At 43.4% G+C, this 25,188-nt stretch overlaps 1 protein-coding gene across 2 annotated transcripts in view; it reads left to right on the top strand.

Moving 5' to 3' along the window:
• C1H9orf135 (chromosome 1 C9orf135 homolog) overlaps nucleotides 1-24,804 on the top strand; it is a 63,850-nt gene extending 39,046 nt beyond the window's left edge. For both annotated transcript variants that reach the window (XM_033924754.1, XM_033924746.1), the window contains exon 6: nucleotides 24,292-24,804. In XM_033924754.1, the coding sequence (XP_033780645.1) occupies nucleotides 24,292-24,483 (192 nt within the window). In that variant the 3' untranslated portion in view covers nucleotides 24,484-24,804. The remainder of the gene's footprint in view (nucleotides 1-24,291) is intronic.
• The last annotated feature ends 384 nt before the right edge of the window (nucleotides 24,805-25,188 follow it).

Genomic DNA, 25,188 nt, shown 5'->3' with positions numbered 1-25,188 from the left:
AAATGGTTTTTTGCACACAGAAGGCATGGACTTGGGAGAGAGGAAGGGAGGGAAAGAGATGCTGAGATGCGGGAGGGAATGGGTTTTTGGACACAAGGCATGGACTTGGAAGAGAGGAAGGAAGGGAGGGAAATAGATGCTGTGGTGGGGGAGGGAATGTGTTTTTGGACACAGAAGGCATGGACTTGGGAGAGAGGAAGGGAGGGAAAGAGATGCTGAGGTGGGGGAGGGAATGTGTTTTTGGATACAGAAGGCAAGGACTTGGGAGAGAGGAAGGGAGGGAAAGAGATGGTTGTGTACACAGGGAATAGAAGAAAGGAGAATTTTTGGTCATAGGGAGGGAGTGAGGTACAGACAATGGCATACCAAGGTGGGGGTGGGGGCGGTCTGCCCCGGTTTTACATCCCAAGGGGGTGCACAGCTGGCCACCCTCCAGTGTTCTCCCTAGGCTGGCAAACTGCGTCTCTTTAGCCACTTGAGTGCCACCGCCGCCATTGGGAACAGGCCGGTGCCAAGTTCTCGCTGCTTTTCCCTGTGGGGCCGACCAACTCTCGCCACCCGCGTCAATTCTGATGTTGGAGAGGACGTTCTGGGCCAGCCAATCGCTGCCTGGCTGGCCCAGAACGTCCTCCGATGTTGAGAGTTGGTCGGCCCTGTGGGAAAGAGAAGCAGGGCGAACTCGGCGCCAGCCTGTTCCCGATAGCGGCAGTGGCAGCCTATTCCCCAGTGGCGGTGGCAGCATTTTCCCAATGGTGGTGGCATAGGGGAGGGCAAGGAGAAAGAAAGAAAGGGGGGGTCAGGGAGTCAAAAAAAAAAAAAAAAAAGAAAGAGGGCTGGGTGAAACAAAGAAAAATGGGGCACGGAGAGAGAGAAAGACAGACATACAGAATGAAAGGGGGTATGGAGAGAGAGAAAAAGAAAGAAGGGCGCAGGGTGAAACAAAGAAAAAGTTTGGGGAGGGAATGAGGTCTGGAGGAGAGAAAGCATACAGGAGGCTGAAAAAAGGGAAGAAATATTGGATGCACAGTCAGAAGAATAAAGTGCAACCAGAGACTGATGAAATTACCAAAGGTAGGAAAATGATTTTATTTTCAATTTAGTGATCAAAATGTGTCCGTTTTGAGAATTTATATATGCTGTCTATATTTTGCACTATGGCCCCCTTTTACTAAACCGCAATAGCGTTTTTTAGCGCAGGGAGCCTATGAGCTTCAAGAGCAGCATGGGGCATTCAGCGCAGGTCCCTGCGCTAAAAACACTATCGCGGTTTAGTAAAAAGGGAGGGGGAATATTTGTCTATTTTTGTATAGTTGTTACTGAGGTGACATTGCATAAAGTCATCTGCCTTGACCTCTTTGAAAACCCGCGGAATATAAATGATAATTAACATTTTCTCTGCGTACAGCGTGCTTTGTGTTTTTAAAATTTTATTGTTGGTAGATCATTTTGACTTGGCCACAAAGGTAAGGGGGAGGGAGGGGAGCTGCTGAAAGAGTCTACCTTGACGTGGTTGCAGGCTTACAAATCTTTTGGTCAAAGAGTGCGGCGACAGAGAAAAGTATGTGTGTATTCGGCCCATGAATGAAATCATTAAAACATTATAAATTGCCAATAAATTGAAATGAAAACCAAAGGATTGTGAATCAAATTGATTCTCTGACAATACAAAGATTCCAACCTTTAAAAATGATGTTACATAGTTCAGGCAACTTTATAAAGAGTTTTTAGATACTAAAATCTTGTTATTAAGGTTTAATTGACGTGCTGGCACTTTGAGGAAATTCTTTGGTTTTGTGCGGCAGTTTGGGCACTCGGGCTCAAAAAGGTTATCCATCACTGGTCTAAGTGGTAGGTCCCCTTCTCCTCCCTCCTCCCCCCCTTCCCCCCCGTGTCTGCAAAGACTGCTTCTGATGCTTTTGGGAGGAATGATGGCCATTTTGTATCGGGTTGCAGTTTAACCATGTGACATCAAAGGCTTCCACTGCATGCTGGATAACAGTCATCATAACTGCCTATATTTGCAAGAAAACAAAGAACAGAGGTGCCTTCTGGCCTACAAGGGTACTCGACTCATGTTTGGGCAACATCTTGGGAGGAGAAACAAGATGGAAGAGTTAAAATATATTGCAATAAATGAAAAGATAAGGTATGCAGATCTGGTGTGTCTTTGGATGGGTCCTGGTCTCCAGTTACAAGTGCAACTAGACCTACTTTCCCAGGGTCCAGTGGTCATAGAAGATCTGGATCGCTTTGCACATATGGCATGGCTATTGAATGAGAAACTTTAGCATGCAAAGGGTACTCAGAAGTGGTCATTGCCACTCTTAAATCTAAGAAGCCGACAATGGTCTCAGCTTATGCTTAACTTGGGAGACTTTCTGGCATCCAGGAAAGAGTAGAGCCTTTTTCGGCTCTTGTATCTGCAGTGTTGGCTTTTCTGCAAGCTGGCTTTGACAAGAGGCTTACAGTGGCTTCCCTTCAGGTCCAAATGGCAGGTCTTTCAACTCTCTGACCAGCTTTTTCTGCTGACCAATCCAGCTAGGTGAGGTGCACCAATTTCCAAGGCCACGATTTCTAGATGGATTCAGAGAGCCATTTCGTTAGCATACATTGTTTGTGGGAAGCAGTCTCCTGTTTCTGTTAAGGTGCATTTGACCAGAAGCGTGGTGTCATCATAGACTGAAGCTAGGGTAGTCTCCCCCGCGGAGATTTGTAGGGTTACATCTTGGTCCACTCTACATACATTTGCCAAGTTTTACAGAGTGAATGTAGCGGCAAGGGAAGACTCTGCCTTTGGGTCCTCAGTACTATGTGCTGGTGCAGTCATCCTGCCTTAAACTTCTGGGGCTGCTTTTGTATGTCCTGCTTGTCCAGAATGACACACCTATTGAACTAGAAAAAGAGATTAGGTTGTTACCTTGCTAATATCTTTTATAGTAGATAGGATGGGGGTTGAGAATAACACACCTGTAATTTATTTCTTGTACTTGCCTACTGTCTCAGAATGCTTTTCTCCAAGTCTTAGGGCCATGAAGAGTACTCTATATTACTGGCAAAAGTTGGGGTGCTAATTGAGCTCTTTCAGTGTTTCTGTTAGCATGTTTGTTCCCTGTTTGATTGTTGATGGTTTGTATGTTTTTATTTCAAGCAGAACAGTCTTATTAGTTAGAGAAGTTTCTCCATACCCCTACTTCACTTAGGTTTTCAGTAGCGCCCTCTGTGAAGTAGGAGGGATACAGAAAAAATCCAGAGTGGATTCTTCCTGCAAGGCTCACAGCTATGGGAAATTACTTGCTTGTCCAGAATGACACACCTATCTACTAGAAAAGATATTAGCAAGGTAAGAACCTAATCTCATTTTAGTTTTAACTTTTTATCTATGGTTGCTTTTAATAAAACTGAAATTTGTCAGTTGATACATATTCTGTAGTATGCTGCCACAATCCAGGACTCTAAGCAGACACAAGCTATACTTTCCAGAGAGTTAAAGCTTAGCATACCAACACACATATGGGAAACCCTTATAATTTTCTGAAATATACTTTGTTGAATAAATATAGTAGATGTACTCACAGTCAGCAGTTTTCAGAATATTGCAGCTGGGGGTGAAGGTGAAGATATGAGGTACAGAAGCTTTGTGGCAGAGCTGAAAAATAGTTAAACAGTGAGGTATTTTGCGTTCCAGAGATGAAATGCTGAATTGTTCATGCGTGTGGCTGGATTGCTTCAGGTGAAAAGACTGGTAGTTTGTTCAGGGACTAGAACTGCATATGTGTCAGATGGAAGAGGAGAGGTGTGACTGACCCTGAGACAAAGATCCACAGGGAACACCCATAATTTTACTCTTAGTATTTAAAACCCTTTCCACTAATGAACCTCAATTCATTAATAAATTGCTTATCCCTTATAGCATGTCGCGTTCTCTCCAGTCCACTAATCAAAAGCTCATAGTAATCCCCTCTTTGAAAGTTATTGGAACTCAGCGACATGATATGTTTTCAGTGATAGCTCCGCAACTTTGGAACACTTTGCCTCAGCTTGTAAGAGAGGAAAATGATTTGAGTCATTTTAAAAGTAACTTAAAGAGTTTCCTTTTTAAAGATGCTTTTAACCTTTAAATTATGTTCAAATTTTATATTAATTTTCTTCCAGGTTTCCACTTTTCCCTTCCTAATGTTCTTTCCATTTATGGTTCTCCTCTGTACTTTAAAGCATTGAATTGTAGTTCTGTCCCTTTTTACCTTGTGTATTGATTGGTCTGTAAATCTATTTGTCTAACTCATTATTTTTAAATTTTAAATGGTATGTCTAAATATATGCTTATATTTTTTTTTATTAATGTTGTATCTCGCTTAATAAAACCAAATAAGCGATTCATCAAACTAAAATGAAACTTGAAAACTTGAAACTTAATGTTAGGAGGGGGGAGGAAAGAGTCTAATAAGGACAGAGCTTGGCAGTAGGTAGCAAAGAGAGGTTATTCCTTTGCAGACTCATCGGGGCATAGGTTGTAGAAGTGACCAAGAGGTAGCAGCAGTGAGATAAAGGACTCAAGCTTAGATGAGATGAAAAGGGAGGGTGGAGGTCTTAGAAGAAAAGACCACTGGCAGTGAAGCTTGTACAGGTAAGTAAAAGTCTGCATCATGCATAAGACTACATTGCACGCAATGTCTTGCTTGCACACCATAGCGGGAAATGATTGCAGCACTAAAGTTCTATTGAGTGAGAATAACATTAAACACATCTTAGAATTATGTCATAAACTAGTATGAAGATGCTGGGGGCATAACAATACAGCCTTTGTACTTTGCTCTGTATTTAATTTAGTTTCATGTAGACGGTGATGTTCTTTTGCTTCACTTAAGCTGACATGTGTTACACCTTGACTTCTTGCTCTTTTCATCGTTTCTATTACTTAGACATCCGTTTTTTGTCTCTTGATATTTTACTGGTTGAACAGTTGATCTCTGTTCATCTCGTATGCCCCTCTTAAGATTTGAGAAGTGCAACTTTGTTTTAAAATAAGCTTGTTTTCCTTTAACTTTGCCTTCTAAAACATGGTTAAAATGCAAGTTGTAGGACTTTTTCTCGGGCAGTCTCTTGTACTTCTGATTAAATAAGGGGAGGGGGAAATAATATTGACAGGCAATATTGTGGTTATGGCTGTCCTCTATTAAAGGTCACATTCTGTGGAAAAGGAATACTAACGTTCCTAGACATTAGAATGACTTAACATGAAAAACCTTTAGTTTTTATAAACTATTTTCAGGGGCTTGTTTATAAAATATTTTTACAGATAGATATGGCAGCTTAACTGTAATTATTCCAGGACAAGCAGGCAGCATATTCTCACATATGGGTGACGTCATCCACGGAGCCCCATTGTGGACAGCCTTGCAAGCAGACTTGCTTGTAGAACTTCAGAAAGTTCGCGACTGCCTCACCCTGCATACGCGAGTGCCTTCCCGGCCAACCTAGGGTGCATCTCATTAGCGTCTCCTCAGTTCTCAGTTTTCCACGGAGCCAAGAAGTCCTCTATTCGACGCTCCGTGGAAAACTTTGTTTTTTTGTGCCTTCTCTCACCGTGGCTCGTGTATTGTTTTTTCCTACAGGGTCGCTGTGTTTTCTTTTTGTGTCTTTTATTTAAAAAAAAAAAAAAAAAATTAATTTCCTTTCTTTCGTGTCACGGCAGGGCCTACCCCGCGGCCTCAGCCTGCGGGCTTCGACTTGGCCGCGGCTGTTTTCCCTTCTATGTCCCAACCGGTCATAGGATTTAAGAAGTGTAGCCGTTGCCAGTGTGCGATATCTATTACTGACCCACATAGGTGGTGTGTTCAGTGTTTAGGGCCTGATCATCATCCAGAGTCATATACTCGCTGTGCTACTCTTCAACCTCGAGCCATTAAACGTCATCGGGTTCAGATAGAGAAGATTTTTGGCGGTATGGATACACCAATCCCGGCTTTGACCTCGAATCCAGTCAAGTCTTCGATGGGGCTCCCGAGGTCGACCTCGACCTTAATTAAACTTTCCTCGTTTGGAAAGTCCTCATCTTCGAGCAAATTCTCTCCTGAGGAGAAGCTCTCCTCACTGTCTCCCTCAGGTAAGGTAGTTCAGCAGCCTCCTTCGGACATGCCACCCTTAGAACGGGTAGTCCTCAAGCTGCCCAAGCAACATGTCTCCAAATCGAAGCGTCATTCTTCATCATCTTCCTCGGGAGACTATAGCCGCCGTAAATGTACCAGATTCTCAGGTTTCGGTGCCCCATTTGCAGGCTATGATCCAAGCTATTATGCACCAGGAGTTTGATAACATGCTTGCCAAATATACTCTTGCCTTGACTCTGCTTCCTGCAGTTCAGCCTGAACACTCAGCAGTATCGCAAGGAGTCGAGTCCTTGGCAGTGCCTCGATCTGAATTCACTCACTCTGTACAAGGAGCCGTGTACTTAAGAGTGCCTCGAGATGAATCTCCACACTCTATTCAAGGAGTCGAGTCCTTAAGAGTGCCTTGATCTGAATCTACACACACTATGCAAGGAGTCGAGTCTTTGCGAGTGTCTCGACCAAAGTCTACCCACTCTATTCAAGGAGCTGAGTCCTTGCGAGTGCATCAAGAGACCTCAGCACAAGGAGACGAGTCCTTTTTGGTGTCTCGATGTCGATCTCAAACTTCCAGCCCTCCTTCCTCACATAAGACCTTGCCCTTTTCGAGGCACAGGGCGAGGACGCCTTGACATCCATCAAAGCAGGATCTGTCTGACTCGAGGCACAGTTCTCCACATCATCTGCCAACATCGAGGCACAGGTCCTCATCTTGAGACAGGTCTCGTTTATCCAGACATTGAGACTCTTCGAGGCATTCATCTCCTCAGTCGAGAAGACCACCTGCAGAGCCTTTCCATTCTCGCCGCTCAAGCCCTTCTCCTGCTAGGTACTCTACTCATTCTCTCAGTGAGTCATCTATACCTGCCTATGCAGAATTCAGGTATCAATACTCCCGGGAAGCTTAACCTTCGTTCTCTGCCATGCGAGGCGCCTCGAAGTCACCTTCTTCCTCACGAGGCCATCCTTCTCTAGAGCAAGTATCTTTTTCTACATTCCTCCGTCAGATGAGTAAAGATCTTAACATCACTTTGGAATCTGACGTCAAATACTCTACAGAGTATTTGAAAGAAATGGGTATTCTTCATCCTCCGAGGGAATCTCTCAAATTAGCCATTAACAGACTTCTTTCTCAAACATTCAAACAAAATCTTGAGACACCATATTCCATTCCTGCTGTGCCAGCGAAATTAAAATCTTGCTACAGGATGGTCCACTGCAAGGGTTTTGATAAGTCTCAGTTATCCCATCAGTTCCGTCTAGTGGAGTCCTCTTTGAAAAGAACCAACCCTGCCAAGGTTTATGTCACTGCCCCCCTGGAAGAGAGGGCAGGACTATGGACAAGTTTGGCCGTTGCTTGTATCAAAATTCCCTTATGGGCAACCAGGGTTTTGAATTACAATTTTATCTTTACTTCTTATCTCAAGCATCTGGTCAACAGCATGCCTGATTTTGTCAAATATAACCCACAACATCGACTTCCAGAGTTTCAACAGCTGATTAACACTCTGGCTCAACTACGCATGCATCTTCTTCAGTCCTTGTATGATGCATTTGAATTGTCCTCGACGGTCACTGCTTTCTCAGTGGCTATGCACCGCCTTGCCTGGCTTCGCACTGTGGACATGGACCCGAATCTTCAAAATCATCTGGACAACATTCCTTGTCAGGGCACTGAGCTCTTTGATGACTCTATCGAGGCAGCTACCAAACGCTTGTCTGAACATGAGAAATCATTTGCTTCCATCATCAGACCAAAGCCTAAGCCCTCTACTACTAGGACTTCCAGGCCCCTTCCATCCTACCATAGGCATTTTCCTTAGCGGGCAGTTCCTTTTATTCAAGGGCGCCCCCTAATAAACAACAGCAGCAACAGCAAAGACAACAAAAATCTCAGTCTTCTGCTGCGCCCAAGCCTTCTCAGTCTTTTTGACCATCTAAAACAGAGCATAACCTCAATCATTCTGCCTCTGTCCTTTCCTTTACCCATTGGAGGTCGTCTCCATCATTTTTACCAACGATGGGAGCTAATCACATCTGACCTCTAGGTTCTCTCAATCATCAGGGAAGGATAAAGCACAGTTACTTACCATAACAGGTGTTATCCAGAGACAGCAGGCAGATATTCTCACAACCCACCCACCTCCCCTGGTTGGCTTCTTAGCTAGCTATCTGAACTGAGGAGACATGCCCTAGGTTGGGCAGGAAGGCACTCGCACATGCACGGTGCGGCAGTTGCAAACTTTCTTAAGTTCTACAAGCAAGTCTGCTTGTGAGGCTGTCCGCATCGGGGCTCCGTGCATGACGTCACCTACATATGAGAATATCTGCCTGTTGTCCCTGGATAACATCTGTTACGGTAAGTAACTGTGCTTTCTGGTTGGTCCAGGGGATTATTGTAAAAGTGCATAATATGTGTAATAAACACAGTAAAGGGGAGAGGGGGAGGGTGCAATGTAGCATACTGAAGACAGTGATTAGAAGTTACATGGCACTGGAGATTTCATTTCCATGAAAAGAACTTGAATACCATTTTCCAGAAAAAAAACACAATCCACTGTCACTAAGCACTTAACTCTTGAAATGTGGCACCTAGAGTTGTATTGAATTCTGCACTGCTGCCACTGTGTTATGCTATTATCTTTTTCTTTCTTTCTTTTTTGCTATACAAGTGGAAAGTCTGGCACAGTGCATATCTTGTAAACAGTCAAGCAAAATGTTTTGGTCATTAATTTTTATTGTTAATGTCAAAGCTTTCAGTAGGTTGAGAGTGAAAGACAGTGTTTTTCCTACTAAAAGGCAACATGTTCTGCAAACAATTTGATTGGTACACAAAAGTATCTATTCTCTAGTAGTTTGGGCAACCTTTTTATGCTGTTGGCTAATGTATGGATAGATATCACTCTTTGAATAAGTAAGATGAACTCTTAGCTGCCTGAAAGATCAATATTCTTTTTTTGAATTATTTCTGTAGAACCTTTGACCAAAAGTGAAGTAGTGAAACAATGTTTAAAGTCCGCTAGTCAGGGGAGGTCAGCATTAGGAGTACACAAAATTAGTTAGAAAAGCCCTAAGGTGATGAAGAATTTAGGGATGCTGTACTAATGCACCTCAAAAAGAACTCTTTGTCAGTTGGAATATTTTAAAGTGTAACGTTTATATAGATGAGGATATGAATGAAAGAATTTGATGGCGGGTAAAGACTGTGATTACTTATTGTACAGAAAAGGACTTTAAAATGTGTGAATAATTTAACACCTATTCCAATTCATAAATCAACCTGTCAGCCCCTTTGATCATCTGGAAACACTGGATGCAGGAAGTTATACGCACTTTGGATGAGGTTATGTCAGATGGTAAACTGCTTGAGTTTTCACAATTGCATTACAAATTTGGTCTTAATAAATCAAGCAGGCCATTCAGGAGGGGTTCCCTGAATGGAAAAATCTTGAAAATCAATATAGCCTGCCGGCCTTATGTTTTCAAGTGAACTTCCTGAGACACCAGGCCGCTCAGTGGTATAAATTAATATCTGGATTTTTTAATAAGAAACCAAAGACTGGTCTGCGTGACATTTGGAACATTGAGATAAAGCATCAAATTACTTCATCTCAATGGCCACGAATTTGGGCTTGGAGGATAAGATGTACAGCGTTGGCATCCATGAGGCAAACTTGGTTTTTCTTGTTACATAGAGCATTTTGGACCCCAGTTTGTTTACAGATATTAGATAGCTCTAAGTCTAATAGATGCTGGCACTGTCATCTCGAAGCTGGGATGTTAGATCATTAACTATTCTCTTGTCCGTTGATAATTGGCTTTTGGAAATCCATTTGGGGTCAAATGAATAATCTACTGGAAAATCCAGTGGCATTTTCATATGATACTGTGTTATTTGGTACATCAATGAGAGGAGCCAAATATCTTCTAATAATAACAAACTTTTACTCATTATGACAAGAGTTGTCTTACAGCATATTATGAAAAACTAGGATCGGCTGAATTATAATTTTTGGTGGAATTCTTTATGCCACATCTTTAAAATGGAGCGGGTAATAGCCATGCAGCAGGGGCATTTTAAGAAATTTAAGGATGTATGGGAGCCATTAACAAAATACTGTAAAGAATGAATATTGGTTTTTCCCTATGAACATACACGTCCAAGTCGGGGGGGGGGGGGGAAGGAGGGGGGATACTTTATGTTTTCTTATGTTTAAGGACAATTGTTGGGTATATGGGAGGGAGGGATATTTGATGGGAATTAGACTTTGGTAGAATATTAAGTGATGTTAAAGTGTAAAATGATTTTATCTTATACTGCACTTATTGAAAGTTTTAAAAATGAATAAAGAATAAAAAAAAAAAAAGAGTACACAAATACTAGTTAAGAAAGATAAGTGAAAAAGGAAATCAGAGTTGAGAGACAAATGGAGAGTGGTAGGGGGAGATCCATAACAGAGCCAAAGTAAATGGGAAGAACAAGCGGCCCAGGGAGACAAGAGCTGAGAACAGAGTACTCAGGGCCAGCTTTAGACAGGCAAGGTGGTGCCTAGGACAGCAGCTGCAATCGGAACAAAATGGCAGGTTGTGATAACCCAACTATCGATATATGGCATTTACCCTACAGCTAAGATTATAGATACCAATTTTTGACTATATAGTATAGGAAAAAGTCAGATTAGGGTAAAAATGACGTCTCCTTACCTGGATAGATGTCATAAAAATAATTTTATTGTATTGTTAGAACTCAATATGGATCCATGTTTTGGTATTACCATGCCTTCCTCAGGGGTGAAACAGGTGAAACGATGAATCTCTTGGACTGTAAAATTCCACGGTCACCGACTATAGCAAATGAAAGTGGTGGTGGGAGATCCCGTTACCTTATGAGAGGGAATTATAGGGGGGGTCATAAATTTTTTGCCCATGTATTCCTAGCTATGCCATGACACAGTGTTAATCTTTGTCCATGTAAATCTTTCCTTTTAAGGAAGGGCAGAGCAGGAGGTAAACGGTATCTTCTCCAAGATAAATTTATGCTAATAATTCTGCTGTGGTTGTGTCTGGTATTTTAACAGTCACATTGGGACACATGGACACCTTGTGAAGGTTGCTGTATTTACAGCACTGTAAATTTGAAATACAGTAAGCATAATACTAACCATGCTGAGTCAGACCAATGATCTAGCCTAGTTTCCTGTTTCCACAGTGGCCAATCCAGATCACAAGAACCTGGCAGAAACCCAGGTAGTAACAACATTCCATGCTGCCAATCTCAGGACAAGTAGTGGCTTCCCCCACATCTGTCTCAATTGCACACTATGGATTTTTCTTCCAGGAACTTGTCCAAATCTTTTTTTATTTTTAATCCATCTACGCTAACTGTTGTTACCACAACCTATGGCAACAAGTTCCAGTACTTAACTATTTGTTGAATGAAAAAATATTTCCTCCTACTTGTTTTAAAAGTAGTTCCATATAACTTCATTGAGTCTTCCCTAGACTTTTGTAATTTTTAAGAGTAAAAAAAATCAACATTGCATTCCTTTTATTGTCTTACAAGTGCATTCTCTCTCTGCAGCTGCTCAGAATATCTCCTCTTATCTCTTCTTATACCCCTCTCTGGGAACTCCGTTCATCGGGTAAATTGCACTCTTCTCCTCTACTACCAATTCCAGACTCCATTCCTTCTATCTTGCTGCACCATATGCCTGAAACAGTCTGCCTAAAATCTCACTTTTTTGAGGCTGCTTTAAATCCTAACTCTTGTACTGTATAATACCAATGTCTGTTTTATCATTTCCTCTGTGAAGAATTCCCTAACCCCTATTTGTCCTGTTTGCTTTAATTAGATTGTAAGCTCTTGAGCAGGGATTCCGTCTCTTACATGTTTAATGTACAGTGCTGCATTCGTTTAGCAGTGATATAAAGTAGTAGTATTTATATGGTGACATATTCCATTTTTTTTCCTGCTGGTTATGCTCATTTTTCATTTTTATTTTCATTATGTCTACATGGCTTTGGCTGTGGTTTTATGGGACGTCTCCCATTTCTGTCCCATGGACAGATTTGGATGTGCTAGAGAGGGGCTTCAATGACTGCTTCAGTTGTTGGAGAACAAGGCCTGTGTCTTGTGCCCTGAAAATGGCAAGGACAAATCCAGGTCACATGTGCATATTTATTTATTTATTTATTTATATTATATATGTAGTTTCACATCATAAACTCATAGCATAAGGTATCTTGTTGGGCAGCCTGGATATACCATACAGGTAATTTATCTGCCCAATCATCTACTATATTGCTATGATTCAGTTTTACCCATTCTTTACCACTCACGATTTTGTAGACCTCGGTCATATTTCCCCTCAACCATCTCTTTTGCAAGCTGAAGAGCCCTAATTTCTTTAAGCTTTCCTCATATGAGAGGAGTTCCATCCCCTTTATTATTTTGGTTACTCTTTTAAACCTTTCTAATTCCACTATATCTTTGAGATACGATGACCATAATTAAACCTCCAATCTTTGTATAGGAAATATAAATGCAAAATCCAAGCCCTGCAGGTGGGTGCCAAGGCAAAGGGCCCTGGCTGCTTTGAGGCAGTTGGGGCCCACATGTTAGAATAAGCTCTTAAGGATTTAGTATCTGTAATTCTGCCCTTGAGATGGAGAAATCTTAATTTCAAAAAGAATTTAAAATTCTAACAAAGGTAAATGGAAGAGGGTAAATTTCTTTCTGTCCTATTCCCCTGTCTGTCCTGGTAGAGATTACCAACCTGATCCTCTTCTCTTCTAACTGCTGCTGCTTTTTGGGAAGGGATGGGTAGCCCCTTTGGGAAATGTTGAAAGCCAGTGGCGTACCTAGCATATGTGACACCTGGGGCCCATCATTTTTTGGCACCCCCCCCATCTGTACGAAAAACATGATTTTTAGTAACAAGCCACATGTCACACATGAGTACCTAGGAAAAGGCAGCATCTTACATACTGCAGTGAGCAGTACAACATCAGTACACCCATTGTAAAATAAACAAGCCAGACTAGTACAGATCAATCCTACACCGTGAATCCTAAAAGAAAACCATGTCTTTCGAACACACAGAACACAGAAAACACCTTCGCCTAGTATGGAATATGTCATCACAAACTAATCCCTCCCCCTTTTACAAAATTGTAGTGTGGATTTTAGCCACGGTGGTAACAGCTCTGATGCTCATAGAATTCTGAGCATCAGAGCTGCTACCACCACGGCTGGTGCTAAAAAATGCTCCACAGTTTTGTAAAAGGGGGGATAAGATAGAAATACATAGACAAAGGTTAAATTGAACCAGCAAGAAGCTGGACTCCGCATACAATGCAACACCACAGAATCAGTGACACGTCTCCTAAAGCAATAAATAAATAGAAAATTTTTGTTCTACCTTTGTCTTCTCTGGTTTCTGCTTTCCTCATCTTCTTGTTACTCTCTTCCTTCCATCCACTGTCTCTCTTCTCTCTGAATCTTCCATTTGCTCTGTTACCCTTTCTCCCTCCTTCCAAATTGGTCTGGCACCCATCCTCTTCCCTCTGCTCCTCCCATAGTCTGGCATCTCTGTCTTCTTCCCTGCCAGCGTCTTCTCCCAACTCTCTCTTCCCCATTTCCCTTCAGCTTCTTCTCCCCACTCTCTGTTCCTCATTTCCCTTCAGCATTTTCTCCCCACTCTCTGTTCCCCATTTTCATTCAGCATCTTCTTCCCACTCTGTCTTCCCCATGTGCTTTCAGCGTCCTTCTCCTCCCTCTGTCTTCCCCCATGTGCTTTCAGCGTCCTTCTCCCCCCTCTATTTTACCTTGTTTTCCTCTCCTCTCCACCCTACCTTTTCTCCCTTTCTCCCTCCCTGCCTCTTACCTTTGTGGCGCTTTCTCCCCTCCGGCCCGGACAACAGGCCCTTTCCGACAAACCTCCCTGCCCTGTGGCTGGCGATGTCTAAACTGCCTTCTTACAGCAGCCGGAGTGTTGTAGTTGCATATGGCTGCCGTAAAGGTCGTCTCTGATGCAACTTCCGGTTGCGTCAGAGATAACCTCTACGGCAGAAACACGCATCTTCAACGCTCTAGCTCAGGGGTGCCCACACTTTTTGAGTTTGCGAGCTACTTTTAAAATGACCAAATCAAAATAATCTATCAACAATAAAATTTTAAAAAAACCACAAAGCACACTGTACGCTGAAAAAATGTTAATTATCATTCCTATTCTGGGTTTTTCCAAAGAGGTCAAGGCAAATGACTCTATGCACTGTCACCTCAGTAACAACCATACAAAAATAGACAAATACCCCCTCCCTCCCTTTTTACTAAAGCACAATAGCAGTTTTTAGCGCAGGGAGCTGCGCTGAATGCCCAGGGCTGCTCTCGACGCTCATAGGCTCCCTGCGCTAAAAACCACTATTGTGGTTTAGTAAAAGGGGGGCCATAGTGCAAAATATAGACAGCAGATATAAATTCAGACACATTTTATCACTAAATTTAAAATAAAATCAATTTTTCTACCTTGTTGTCTGGTGATTTCATGAGTCTCTGGTTGCACTTTCTTCTTCTGACTGTGCAATCCAATCTTTCTTCCCTTCTTTCAGCCTGTATGCTTCCTCTCCTCCAGACCTCATTCCCTCCCCCAACTTTTTCTTCCTCTCTCCCTGCCCTTTCTTTCTCCCTACCTCCCTTTCTTTTTTTCTCTTTTCATGCCCCCTTTCTTTTTCTCTGTTTCCCTTCTTTCCTTCTGTCTCCCTGCCTGCCCCCTTTCTTTCTTTCTCCCTGCCCTCCCCCAAGCCATTGCCGCCACCATCAGGGAACAGCCCCCCAAGTCACCGCCATCGGGTAACAGGCCCCAAAGCCGCCACCGCCCCAAGCTCCTCTTCCCTGTGTCGGGCCGACCAGCATTCCTCTCCCCGACGTAAATTCTGCTGTCGGAGAGGAAGTTCCGCCCAGCTAGACAGCGATTGGCTGGCCCGAACTTTCTCTCCGATGGCAGAATTGACATCGGGGAGAGGAAGGCTGATCGGCCCGGTAGAATTTTCCGGACCTGGCCGGCTGTACACCCCCCCTAAGGCTGCACCCGGGGCGGACCGGCCCCCTTGGTACGCCGCTGTTGAAAGCTATTGAATTTAAGTGTCTTTGTGTGGCCATGTTGGATGGGATTGTTATGGAGGTGTGTTAAAGCATAGGGGTTTATTCTTAGATAAATGTCCAGTGCCTCTATAGTGAGTAGAAATTGTGCTGGTGTGTATTAGCATTTATGCTTTTGCATTTTATATTGTATATCCTTTTAACAGTATTATATTTTTACTATGCCTACCGCTATGGATCGTTGTTTTGGGGAGAAGTAGATATAAGCATAAAGGCCCAGATTCTATAAACAGCACCATAGGTTAGGTGGTGGTATGCGACTTAATTGCTTCTAATCAGTGTGGTAATTGTGCCGTTAAAAACCAATTAAGTTGTTAAAAAAAAGGTGCATGAATTGTATCTAAATCATGGTACCTAAGATCAAAGTAGATATGGTTACATTGAAACAGAGAAACATGATGACAGATAAAGGCCAAATGGCCCATCCAGTGGTTAGAGGTGGAGATGATCTTGGGTGCCACTATACATGATTCTCTGTCAAACTTAAGCACCAGTAATGTAGGTCTTTAAAATCCTGGCCTACATTACTGGTGCCTAAGTGTTTCTGTAGCTGTGATTCGGTTAATGATGCCTTTGCATGATTGACACTTGGCCAGTGCTGCTTTTGAAGGCACTGGCCGATGTAAGCGCTGTTTATAGAATCCAGCCAAAATATATTTACTGTCAGGCTATATTTGCCAGTGGGTTTTATTTATGGCTGTGGGACCTCAGCTATGGAATGCACTCCCAAAGGATTTAAGATTGATTGAGTCTGAGTACACTTCTCCCTCCATATTTGCGGTTTCTGCACTCACGATTTCGATTATTCGCGGGTTTTCCATGAGTGTAGAAACGGGAACTACTGTAAACTGAAAAACCAGGAAGCAAAATCCTCACTCCCATCCCTATGAACTATACCTCCGAGAGAACGTGCCTTCCCACACAGAGCACCTTAATGTGCATGCTGCGACTCTCCGCCTGAGTGACTGGACTTGCAGCGGCTTCGGAAGCAGGAGCATGAGGCTGCGGCTGCTCTGTCGGGAATCCCAGGAGTGGGAGAGGAAATCCGTGGTGGGCTGCCTCCCCTCTCCCGCCCCCTCCGCACTCCCATCTGGTTCCAGAAGCCGCATAGGGACCAGGCAAGGCCAGTCTGTCCTCGATATGGGGAAGCTGCCGACATGCTAAATATGTGGAAAGTGCGGGAGCTGGTGAATAAAGTGTGAGTATGGCTTCCTCCAGCCAGGGAAGAGGTACCCCCTGGCTCCCCCCTGCCTACCATCCCCCCTCGCTCTCAGCTGCTGAGGAGGACCTGTCATGGCGGTGCCGGGCTCAATTTGAAGGAGGCCGCAAGCAGGGCAGGGAAGGCTGAAACACCATATGATAAGTTATTTGCAGTTTTTACATATTCGCAGTTTAGTCCAGCCCAAATCACCGCGAATACGGAGGGAGAAGTATACTTTTAGAAAATCTTTAAAAACAGTATGTACAGTTACATAACTGACCACTCCAAATATTTGCTTCTGGTTCTTCCTCTTTTCTTCCCTCTCTCCTTGATTAGCTTCACTCTCTGCTTATATATTTGATTCCAAAGTATCAGTAACAACAAGCTAAGATGAGTGATGTTGGACAATTTTATATGTTCTATCCTGTAATTGCACTCAATGTCTTATTTTTCCTGATTGAATCACAAAATCTTCAACAAAAATTTTGAACTAAAAAAATCCCAACAACTTTGTTTTTGGGGGGGGGGGGTTGTCTTTATTCATTTTTAAAACTTTCAATAAGTGTAACATAAGATACAATCATTTTATACTTTAACATCACTTAATATACCATCAAAGTTTAACTCACATCAAACATCCCCCCCCCCTTATACCCAACAATTGTACTTGAGCATAAGAAATCATAAAGTATTCCCTCCCCCCCTCCCCACCCTGGACGTGTATGAATAAAGGAAAAAAATAATATTCATTCTGTACAATATTTTGTTAATGGCTCCCAAACATCCCTAAATTTCTTAAAATGCCCCTGCTGTATGGCTATTACCCGCTCCATTTTAAAGATTTGGCATAACGAATTCCACCAAAAATTATAATTCAGCTGATCCCAATTTTTCATAATTTGCTGTATGGCAACCCCTGTGAAGAGAAGTTTGCTTTCTAGGAGCTAGTATCCGGGATGTGACCACCTGCTTAGGAAGACTAATCAAGCCCCAAGACTACTACCTGATGCTTCTTATCCACGTTGGGACGAATGACACCACCAGGAACTCCCCAGAGAAGAAACCTGAAGACTTCAGTGCTCTGGGTAAGAAGCTAAAGCAGATGGAAGCACAGGTGGTCTTCTCCTCCATCCTTCCAGTGAGAGACAAGGGAGAGCTAGGGAAGAACTTATCCAGAGGACTAACGAATGCCTACGCGGATGGTGCAAAGAGATGAACTTCGGCTTCCTGGACCACAGAGAGGCACTTCAAGGACTACAGGGATCAGACGGGCTACACCTGACCAGAAGAGGGAAGAACGTCTTTGGACAATGTCTGGCTCGCCTACTCCGGAAGGCTTTAAACTAGGTGAGCTGGGGGAGGGGACCCATTCTCATCCTAATAGGGTAAATAACTCCATCTTTGAGTCCTAACAAGAACTGAAGCAGAACGAGTGATTGTCAGTGAGAACATGAAGACTGCCATTCAAGTGGAGCAAGCTTCATCCAAGGCAAGGCAAATCATAGGTTGCATACGCAGGAGTTTTGTCAGCCGTAAGCCTGAAGTCATTATGCCATTGTATAGATCCATGGTGAGGCCCCACCTGGAATACTGTGTGCAATTCTGGAGGCCGCATTACCGTAAGGATGTGCTGAGACTGGAGTCGGTCCAGAGAATGGCCACCCGCATGGTCTTGGGACTCAAGGATCTCCCGTACGAGGAATGGCTGGATAAATTGCAGCTGTACTCACTCGAGGAACGCAGAGAGAGGGGTGACATGATCGAGACATTCAAGTATCTCATGGGCCGCATCGAGGTGGAAGAAGATATCTTCTTTTTCAAGGGTCCTGCGGCAACAAGGGGGCATCCGTGGAAAATCAGGGGCGGGAAACTGCACGGGGACACCAGGAAATTCTTTTTCACTGAAAGGGTGGTTGATCGCTGGAATAGTCTTCCACTTCAGGTTATTGAGGCCAGCAGCGTGCCTGATTTTAAGGCCAAATGGGATAGACACATGGGATCTATTCACAGAGATAGGTAGGGGAGGGTCATTGGGGTGGGCAGACTAGATGGGCCGTGGCCCTTATCTGCCATCTATTTCTATGTTTCTACTTGCGTCAAATACAATACTGAGGTAAGTAATTGTGTCAAATACAATACTTAAGTATTTGCGTCAAAACCAATACTAAAGGGGACAAACTAACTCGAACGGAAAAATCTCCGGATAAGCATAAAGATTGGACGGCAATGTATGTTAATGCACGTAGTTTGGGCAATAAAATTCTAGAGCTGGAAACAGAAATGAGAAATGCCAACCTAGATGTGGTGGTGATAACAGAAACCTGGTTCTCAGAGTAGAGAGCTACACGGGAACGGGGAAGACGGGAATCCCACGGGACCTGCGGGCATCCCGCGGGTTCCCCCTTCGGGTCACGGGGATCCCATGGGGACGCCACCTAGGGTCGCGGGAATCCCATGGGGACGCCCCCTAGGGTCGCGGGGATCCCGTGGGGACGCCTCCGAGGGTTGCGGGGTTCCTGCGGGGCTGGATGTACTCAGTTGCGCGGCTCTTCTTCTCCCTACCTGCTCTGCTTGCAGCACAGAGCCGAACGGAAGTCTCCCCGACGTCAGCGCTGACGTCGGAGGGGAGGGAGGGCTTAAACAAAGCCCTCCCTCCCTCTGACGTCAGCACTGACGTCGGGAAGACTTCCGTTCGGCTCTGTGCTGCAGGCAGGGCAGGTAAGGAGGAGAGTAGCCTCGCGGTTCGAGTGGCTACCAAGGGAGGGGGGCGGTCCGCCCCGGGTGCAGCACAGCCGGCCAGGTCCCCTTACTTTTGTGGCGCTTCTCCGACTGGCCGACCGACAACAGCCCCGGTCCAACAATCCTCCCTGCCCTGTAGCCGTGAATCTAAATTACCTTCTTACAGCAGCTGTAAGAAGGTATTTTAGATTCGCGGTTAAGGGCAGGGAGGTTTTTCGGACAGGGGCTGTTGTCGGTCGGTCGGTCGGAGAAGCGCCACAAAAATAAGGGGACCTGGCCGGCTGTGCTGCACCCGGGGCAGGAGAGAAGGAGGGGGGAGAAGGACACTGAAAGCACTGGAGAAGACAAAGGGGTGGAGAAGGACGCTGAAAGGCCATGGGGAAGACGGGCAGGGGGGGAAGGACTCTGAAAGCACTTGTGGAAGACAGAGGAGGGAGAAGGACGCTGAAAGCACATGGGGAAGACAAAGGGGTGGAGAAGGACGCTGAAAGGCCATGGGAAGGGCGGGGGGGGGAAGGACTCTGAAAGCACTTGTGGAAGACAGAGGGGGGAGAAGAATGCTGAAAGCACATGGGGAAGACAAAGGGGTGGAGAAGGACGCTGAAAGGACATGGGGAAGACGGGCAGGGGGGGAAGGACTCTGAAAGCACTTGTGGAAGACAGAGGAGGGAGAAGGACGCTGAAAGCACATGGGGAAGACAAAGGGGTGGAGAAGGACGCTGAAAGGCCATGGGAAGGGCGGGGGGGAAGGACTCTGAAAGCACTTGTGGAAGACAGAGGGGGGAGAAGAATGCTGAAAGCACATGGGGAAGACAAAGGGGTGGAGAAGGACGCTGAAAGGACATGGGGAAGACGGGGGTGGGTGGGTGGTGGAGAAGGACGCTGAAAGGCCATGGGGAAGACAGAGAGGGAGAAGGACGCTGAAAGGACATGGAGAAGCAGAGGGGGGAGAAGGACACTGAAAGCACATGTGGAAGGCAGAGTAGGGAGAAGGACGCTGACAGGACATGGGAAAGATGGGTGGGAGAAGGACGCTGAAAGGAAATGGGGAAGAAAGAGTAGGGAGAAGACGCTGGCAGGGAAGAAGACTGATGCCAGACTATGGGGGGAGCGGAGGGAAGAAGATGGGTGGGGACGGGTGGGACTTTGGCGGGGACGGGTGGGATTTCTGTCCCCGCGCAACTCTCTATCTCAGAGTCCCATGGATGGGATATGGCTATACCAGGATATAACTTGCTCCATCGGGACAGAGTAGGCAAAACAGGAGGAGGAGTAGCACTATACATTAGAGAGGATATCAAAGTTACTAGGATCACGGATGTCAAGTATACGGGAGAATCTCTGGGTGAATCTTGCCATGGGCAACAACAAATGCCTATATCTTGGTATTGTTTACAGACCCCTAAAGCAACTGGATAACATAGACAAAGAATTAATTGCAGACATCGAAACCATCACTCTGTGTGGAGACACAGTGCTGTTGGGGGACTTCAATACTCCTGATGTAGACTGGAACAAACTTTCTACCACGACCAGCGGCAGTAAGAGGCTACTGGTCTCCATGTGGGGAGCAAGCCTCAAACAGATGGTATTGGAACCCACCAGGGATCAGGCGATTCTGGACCTAATACTCACTAATGGAGACAGTGTCACAGAAGTTTCAATAGGAGATGCTTTGGCCTCCAGTGACCACAACATGGTGTGGTTTCACCTCAGGAAGGGAGTTACTAGGTCAAATACATCGACAAAGGTTCTAAATTTTTTTTACTTATTTATTTATTCAATTTTATCAATACAAACAAGCAATACACTACTTGTATTTCAGATTAACAAAAATTATTAAAAAGAAAATTTATAAACCTAATCCACTGAAGTCAGTGTTTTGGTTATTCACTTATGTTTCCAATATATTTAGTCCACAAACTTTGGAGAGAGATTTTTAGAAAATAAATTTAACAATTGAAACAATCTTATTCAACCTAGAAAGCGGCAATTATCTGTGGTGCTACAGCCATTCATGGCAGGTTATACATTCTCAGCCATAGACACTACTTGCTCTTTGGATTCTATAAATCCTACCAGTTGTTTAGGTTCAAAAAATAAGTAATTCTTGTTCTTAAAAAGACACAAAACATTTTACAGGAAATTTCAACAAAAAATTTGCCCCCAAGGCAAGGACTCTTGGCCTTAATGCCAAGAATTATTTCCTACGCCTCTGGGATCTTAAAGACATATCAGGAAATATTCGAACATTAGAACCTAAAAACTGGTCATTAATATGACGAAAATACAAACGCAGTACATATTCTCTATCACTTTCCAAAGCGAGAGTTATTAACAGGGTTTTCCTTTCCGTTATAACCTCCAAGGAGTTTTCCAGAAAAGTTGTTCCCTTGAATCTCATTAGGAGTGGAAACTTCCACAGGTCTCTTAATTTGAAAGTAATTAGCTCTAACAATAGGTGGAAAACTTTCAGTAGGAATAAGCAAAATTTCCTTAAAATACTTTCTTGCCATCTACATTGGTGAAATTAAGGGACATTTTGGAAAATTTAGGAGTCTCAAATTATTTTTCCTTAATTGGTTCTCAAAACTTTCCATTTTTCTAGCAATAAATGTTCTTTCTTTTACTAATTCCAAGTCCAATGTTTTCATTTCACAAATTGTTGACTCCTGTTTTTCTATTTTCTCACTTAAATCTTTAAGGGCCAAACCCTGTTGCTCCACTTTAGAGTGGATAGTCCCATAGTCAATGTTTAAAGTGGAAAAAGACAATTTGAGATTAGTGTCCATAACTGAAATGGCCTGCCGTAAAGCCTCAATATCTATTGTCTTAGGCTTCTCCAGCACCCCAAAAATGATCTTACTTCCTCCCGAAGCTCCTCTCACCTCTTCTGCGGTGTGGGTTAGCTGTCGGTGTACTGCAGCTTCTTCTTCGGCTCCAGATGAAATTGGAGCTACCAGCCCTCCTTCACTGAGGATCAAGGACTCCTCCCGGGTCAATGTTACCTCAGGAACTCCCATCACTGCATTGCTTCCGGGTTGCGGTGGTGGCTGCCTCTGTTCCGGGCTCAACATCGCCCGAAACTGCAGGCTGAGTTCGCCCGATGAATTCGGGCTTGCCCCTGAAGTAGCCCCCGCAGATTCACCCGAGCGCGCCAAGGCTCCTTCGATTGTAGACTGCACCAGATGCGGTGCCACTGTCGCCGCCGGAGGGTTGCCGCGAAGGGCTCCTTTTCTCTTACCCATACTGAGGTAAGGGAACTGCTAGTTCAAAAAAAGCAACGCCGGCCGAGTACAAGAGAGGGAGCCTCCCTCTCAGGCGTCCGCTCTCATCGCCATCTTGTTTCTCTCCAAAGGTTCTAAATTTTAAGGGAACTAACTTCCAGAGCATGGGAGATTTTGTCTATGAGGCACTGTAAAATCAGGGCATGACGGACAGTGTGGAGGTATTATGATCAACCCTGAAATCCACCCTGCAAGAAGCAACCAAACTCTACATAAAAACCGTGAGTAAACGACTTAGAAATAATAGACCCCAATGGTTCTCCACGGAGATTTCTGAATTAGTAAAGCAAAAGAAAAAAGCATTTTTATCCTACAAACAATCACAATGACAGGAAGCTAAAGAAACCTATCTGGTAAAATCTAGAACTGTTAAAACAGCAGTCAGGGATGCTAAACTCCAGATGGAAGAAAATATAGCTAGGCAGGTTAAAAAAGGGGATAAATCCTTTTTCAAATATGTTAGTGACAGAAGAAAGAACCAAAACAAGAAAAAACTGCAGACGAGCATGCAATGATGCAGGCAAAGTTTATTATAACAATAGGAAAAAACATGGTTAAAAACATCACATAAAAACAAATGTTTTTATGTGATGTTTTTAACTGCGTTTTACCTATTGTTATAATAAACTTTGCCTGCATCATTGCACACTCGTCTGCAGTTTTTTCTTGTTTTGGTTCGTCTTCATTTTCCTGACTGCAGACCTTGTTGGTTCTTCCTTTTTGTTTTCTTCCCAGCAACAGAAGAAAGAACACAGAAGGAAACCTGATGGTAACTTTGTAGACTCAGAATCAGATAAAGCTGAACTACTCAACAGCTACTTCTGCTCGGTCTTTACCCGTGAGGTGCTGGGATTCGAACCGCAGCTACAGACAAGGGGGTGCTCGGAGGACCCGTTCTGAGATTTTGAATTCACCGAGAGCAACGTCTATCATGATGACAGTGCCAGCATCTATTAGACTTAGAGCTGTCTAATTTCTGTAAATGAACTGGGGTCCAAAATGCTCTATGTAACAAAAAAAACCAAGTTTGTTTCATAGATGCCGACGCCGTATGTCTCATCCTCCAAGCCCAAATTCGTGGCCATTGAGATGCAGTAATTTGATGCTTTATCTCAATGCTCCAAATGTTACGCAGACCAGTCTTTGGTTTCTTATTCAAAAATCCAGATATTAATTTATACCACTGAGCGGCCTGGTGTCCCAGGAAGTCCACCTAAAAACATAAGACCAGCAAACTATGCTGATTAGTTAGATTTTTCCATTCAGGGAACCCCTCCTGAATGGCCTGTTTAAACTGCAACCATCTATAATTTTGTGATTTGTTAAGATCAAATTTGTGTTGCAATCGTGAAAAGTCAAGCAGCTTATCATCCAAAGTACGTATACCTGCCTTCATCCAGTGTTTCCAGATGACCTTAAACTCGCTAATTTGAATCTTGGAGTTCAGCCAGAGGGACTGACATGTGGATTTATGGATTGGATAGTTGTTAAATTATTGATATATTTTAAAGTTTGCCACATGTCTAGTAAAATTCTATTGTCCTTATACAATCTAGGTAACTTGATACTTAGAACATATTTGTTTTTTCAGGCATTTTGATGAGATTAAAATGTTTTAGATATGATAGATGTGAAACACTGAATGTGTATTTGTAAATGTTTTGAGAATTGTTATGTATTAGTGTTAATATATTTTATGTATGTATGTAATAAATCGCTCAGATTTGTAGATTTTTGGTATTAAGTAATTTTTAAAGTTTCATGTGGTGTCTAACTTGTCATTGTCTTTTTGTTCCACAGCACTACTTAGCTCCACAAGAATATTCTACAGTCCATAGAAAATGCCACTCTCAGTTTACTGACACAGCAGATTATAGGAGATATGGGATCAACACATGGCAAGATGAAAGTGGAGTTTATGCCAATACAGAACTAAAGCGAAAGTTCTTCAAACCAACCTGTCCCATTATTCAACCTATGCATAAAGTATAAATGCATTTGGTCACTTATCCTTATTGCCTGGTCTTCATTTCTTAATTTGGGAATGTGGCAGAAATTTGTGTGTTGAGGAGGGGGTTGGTGGGAAGAGGAAAAGTGTTCTGATACAAACAAGTGATCTGTATTTTTTTTTTCAATTATGTACCTAATTTCCATATATGACTTAATGCCTGTTCTTTCTTTGAATTAGATTTGTTTTGTCTTTTTCAATTATGTACCTGACTTCCATATATGACTGACGTTTTAGTGCCTGTTCTTTCTCTGTATCAGATTTTGGGTTGTCTGGTTTTTAAATAAATATATATTTTCTTGCAACTTGTGCTGAATGTTTTATTACTGAAAAACTCTCAGTATTAGAAGTAAAAGGGTTTTTTATTTGTGTAATTTTAACTTTAAAAAATTGAAGGTTTTTGCATACTGGTTGAAATAATCCATTGTGAAATTTTGATGCTTGATTTTTTTTTTTTCCAGGTTTAATGAAAGCATTAGTTAACCACAGAAACAGAAAATGTAGGCAGATAAAGACCAAATGGACTATGTAGTCTGCCTATTCATGCCATCTACTATCCCTTCCTTTTTCTGAGAAAATCTACCACTTCCTTTCTCCCATGGTGAATGTGGATGCTCTTACCTACTTTCAGTATTGCTGGCAGTGGAGACTGAGGGTAGAATTCAACCAATAAAATGATTGTGCAGGCA

This window comes from Geotrypetes seraphini, chromosome 1 (genome assembly GCF_902459505.1).
Source record: "Geotrypetes seraphini chromosome 1, aGeoSer1.1, whole genome shotgun sequence".
Taxonomy (NCBI): domain Eukaryota; kingdom Metazoa; phylum Chordata; class Amphibia; order Gymnophiona; family Dermophiidae; genus Geotrypetes; species Geotrypetes seraphini.
This window is presented reverse-complemented; position numbering and strand designations above follow the sequence as displayed.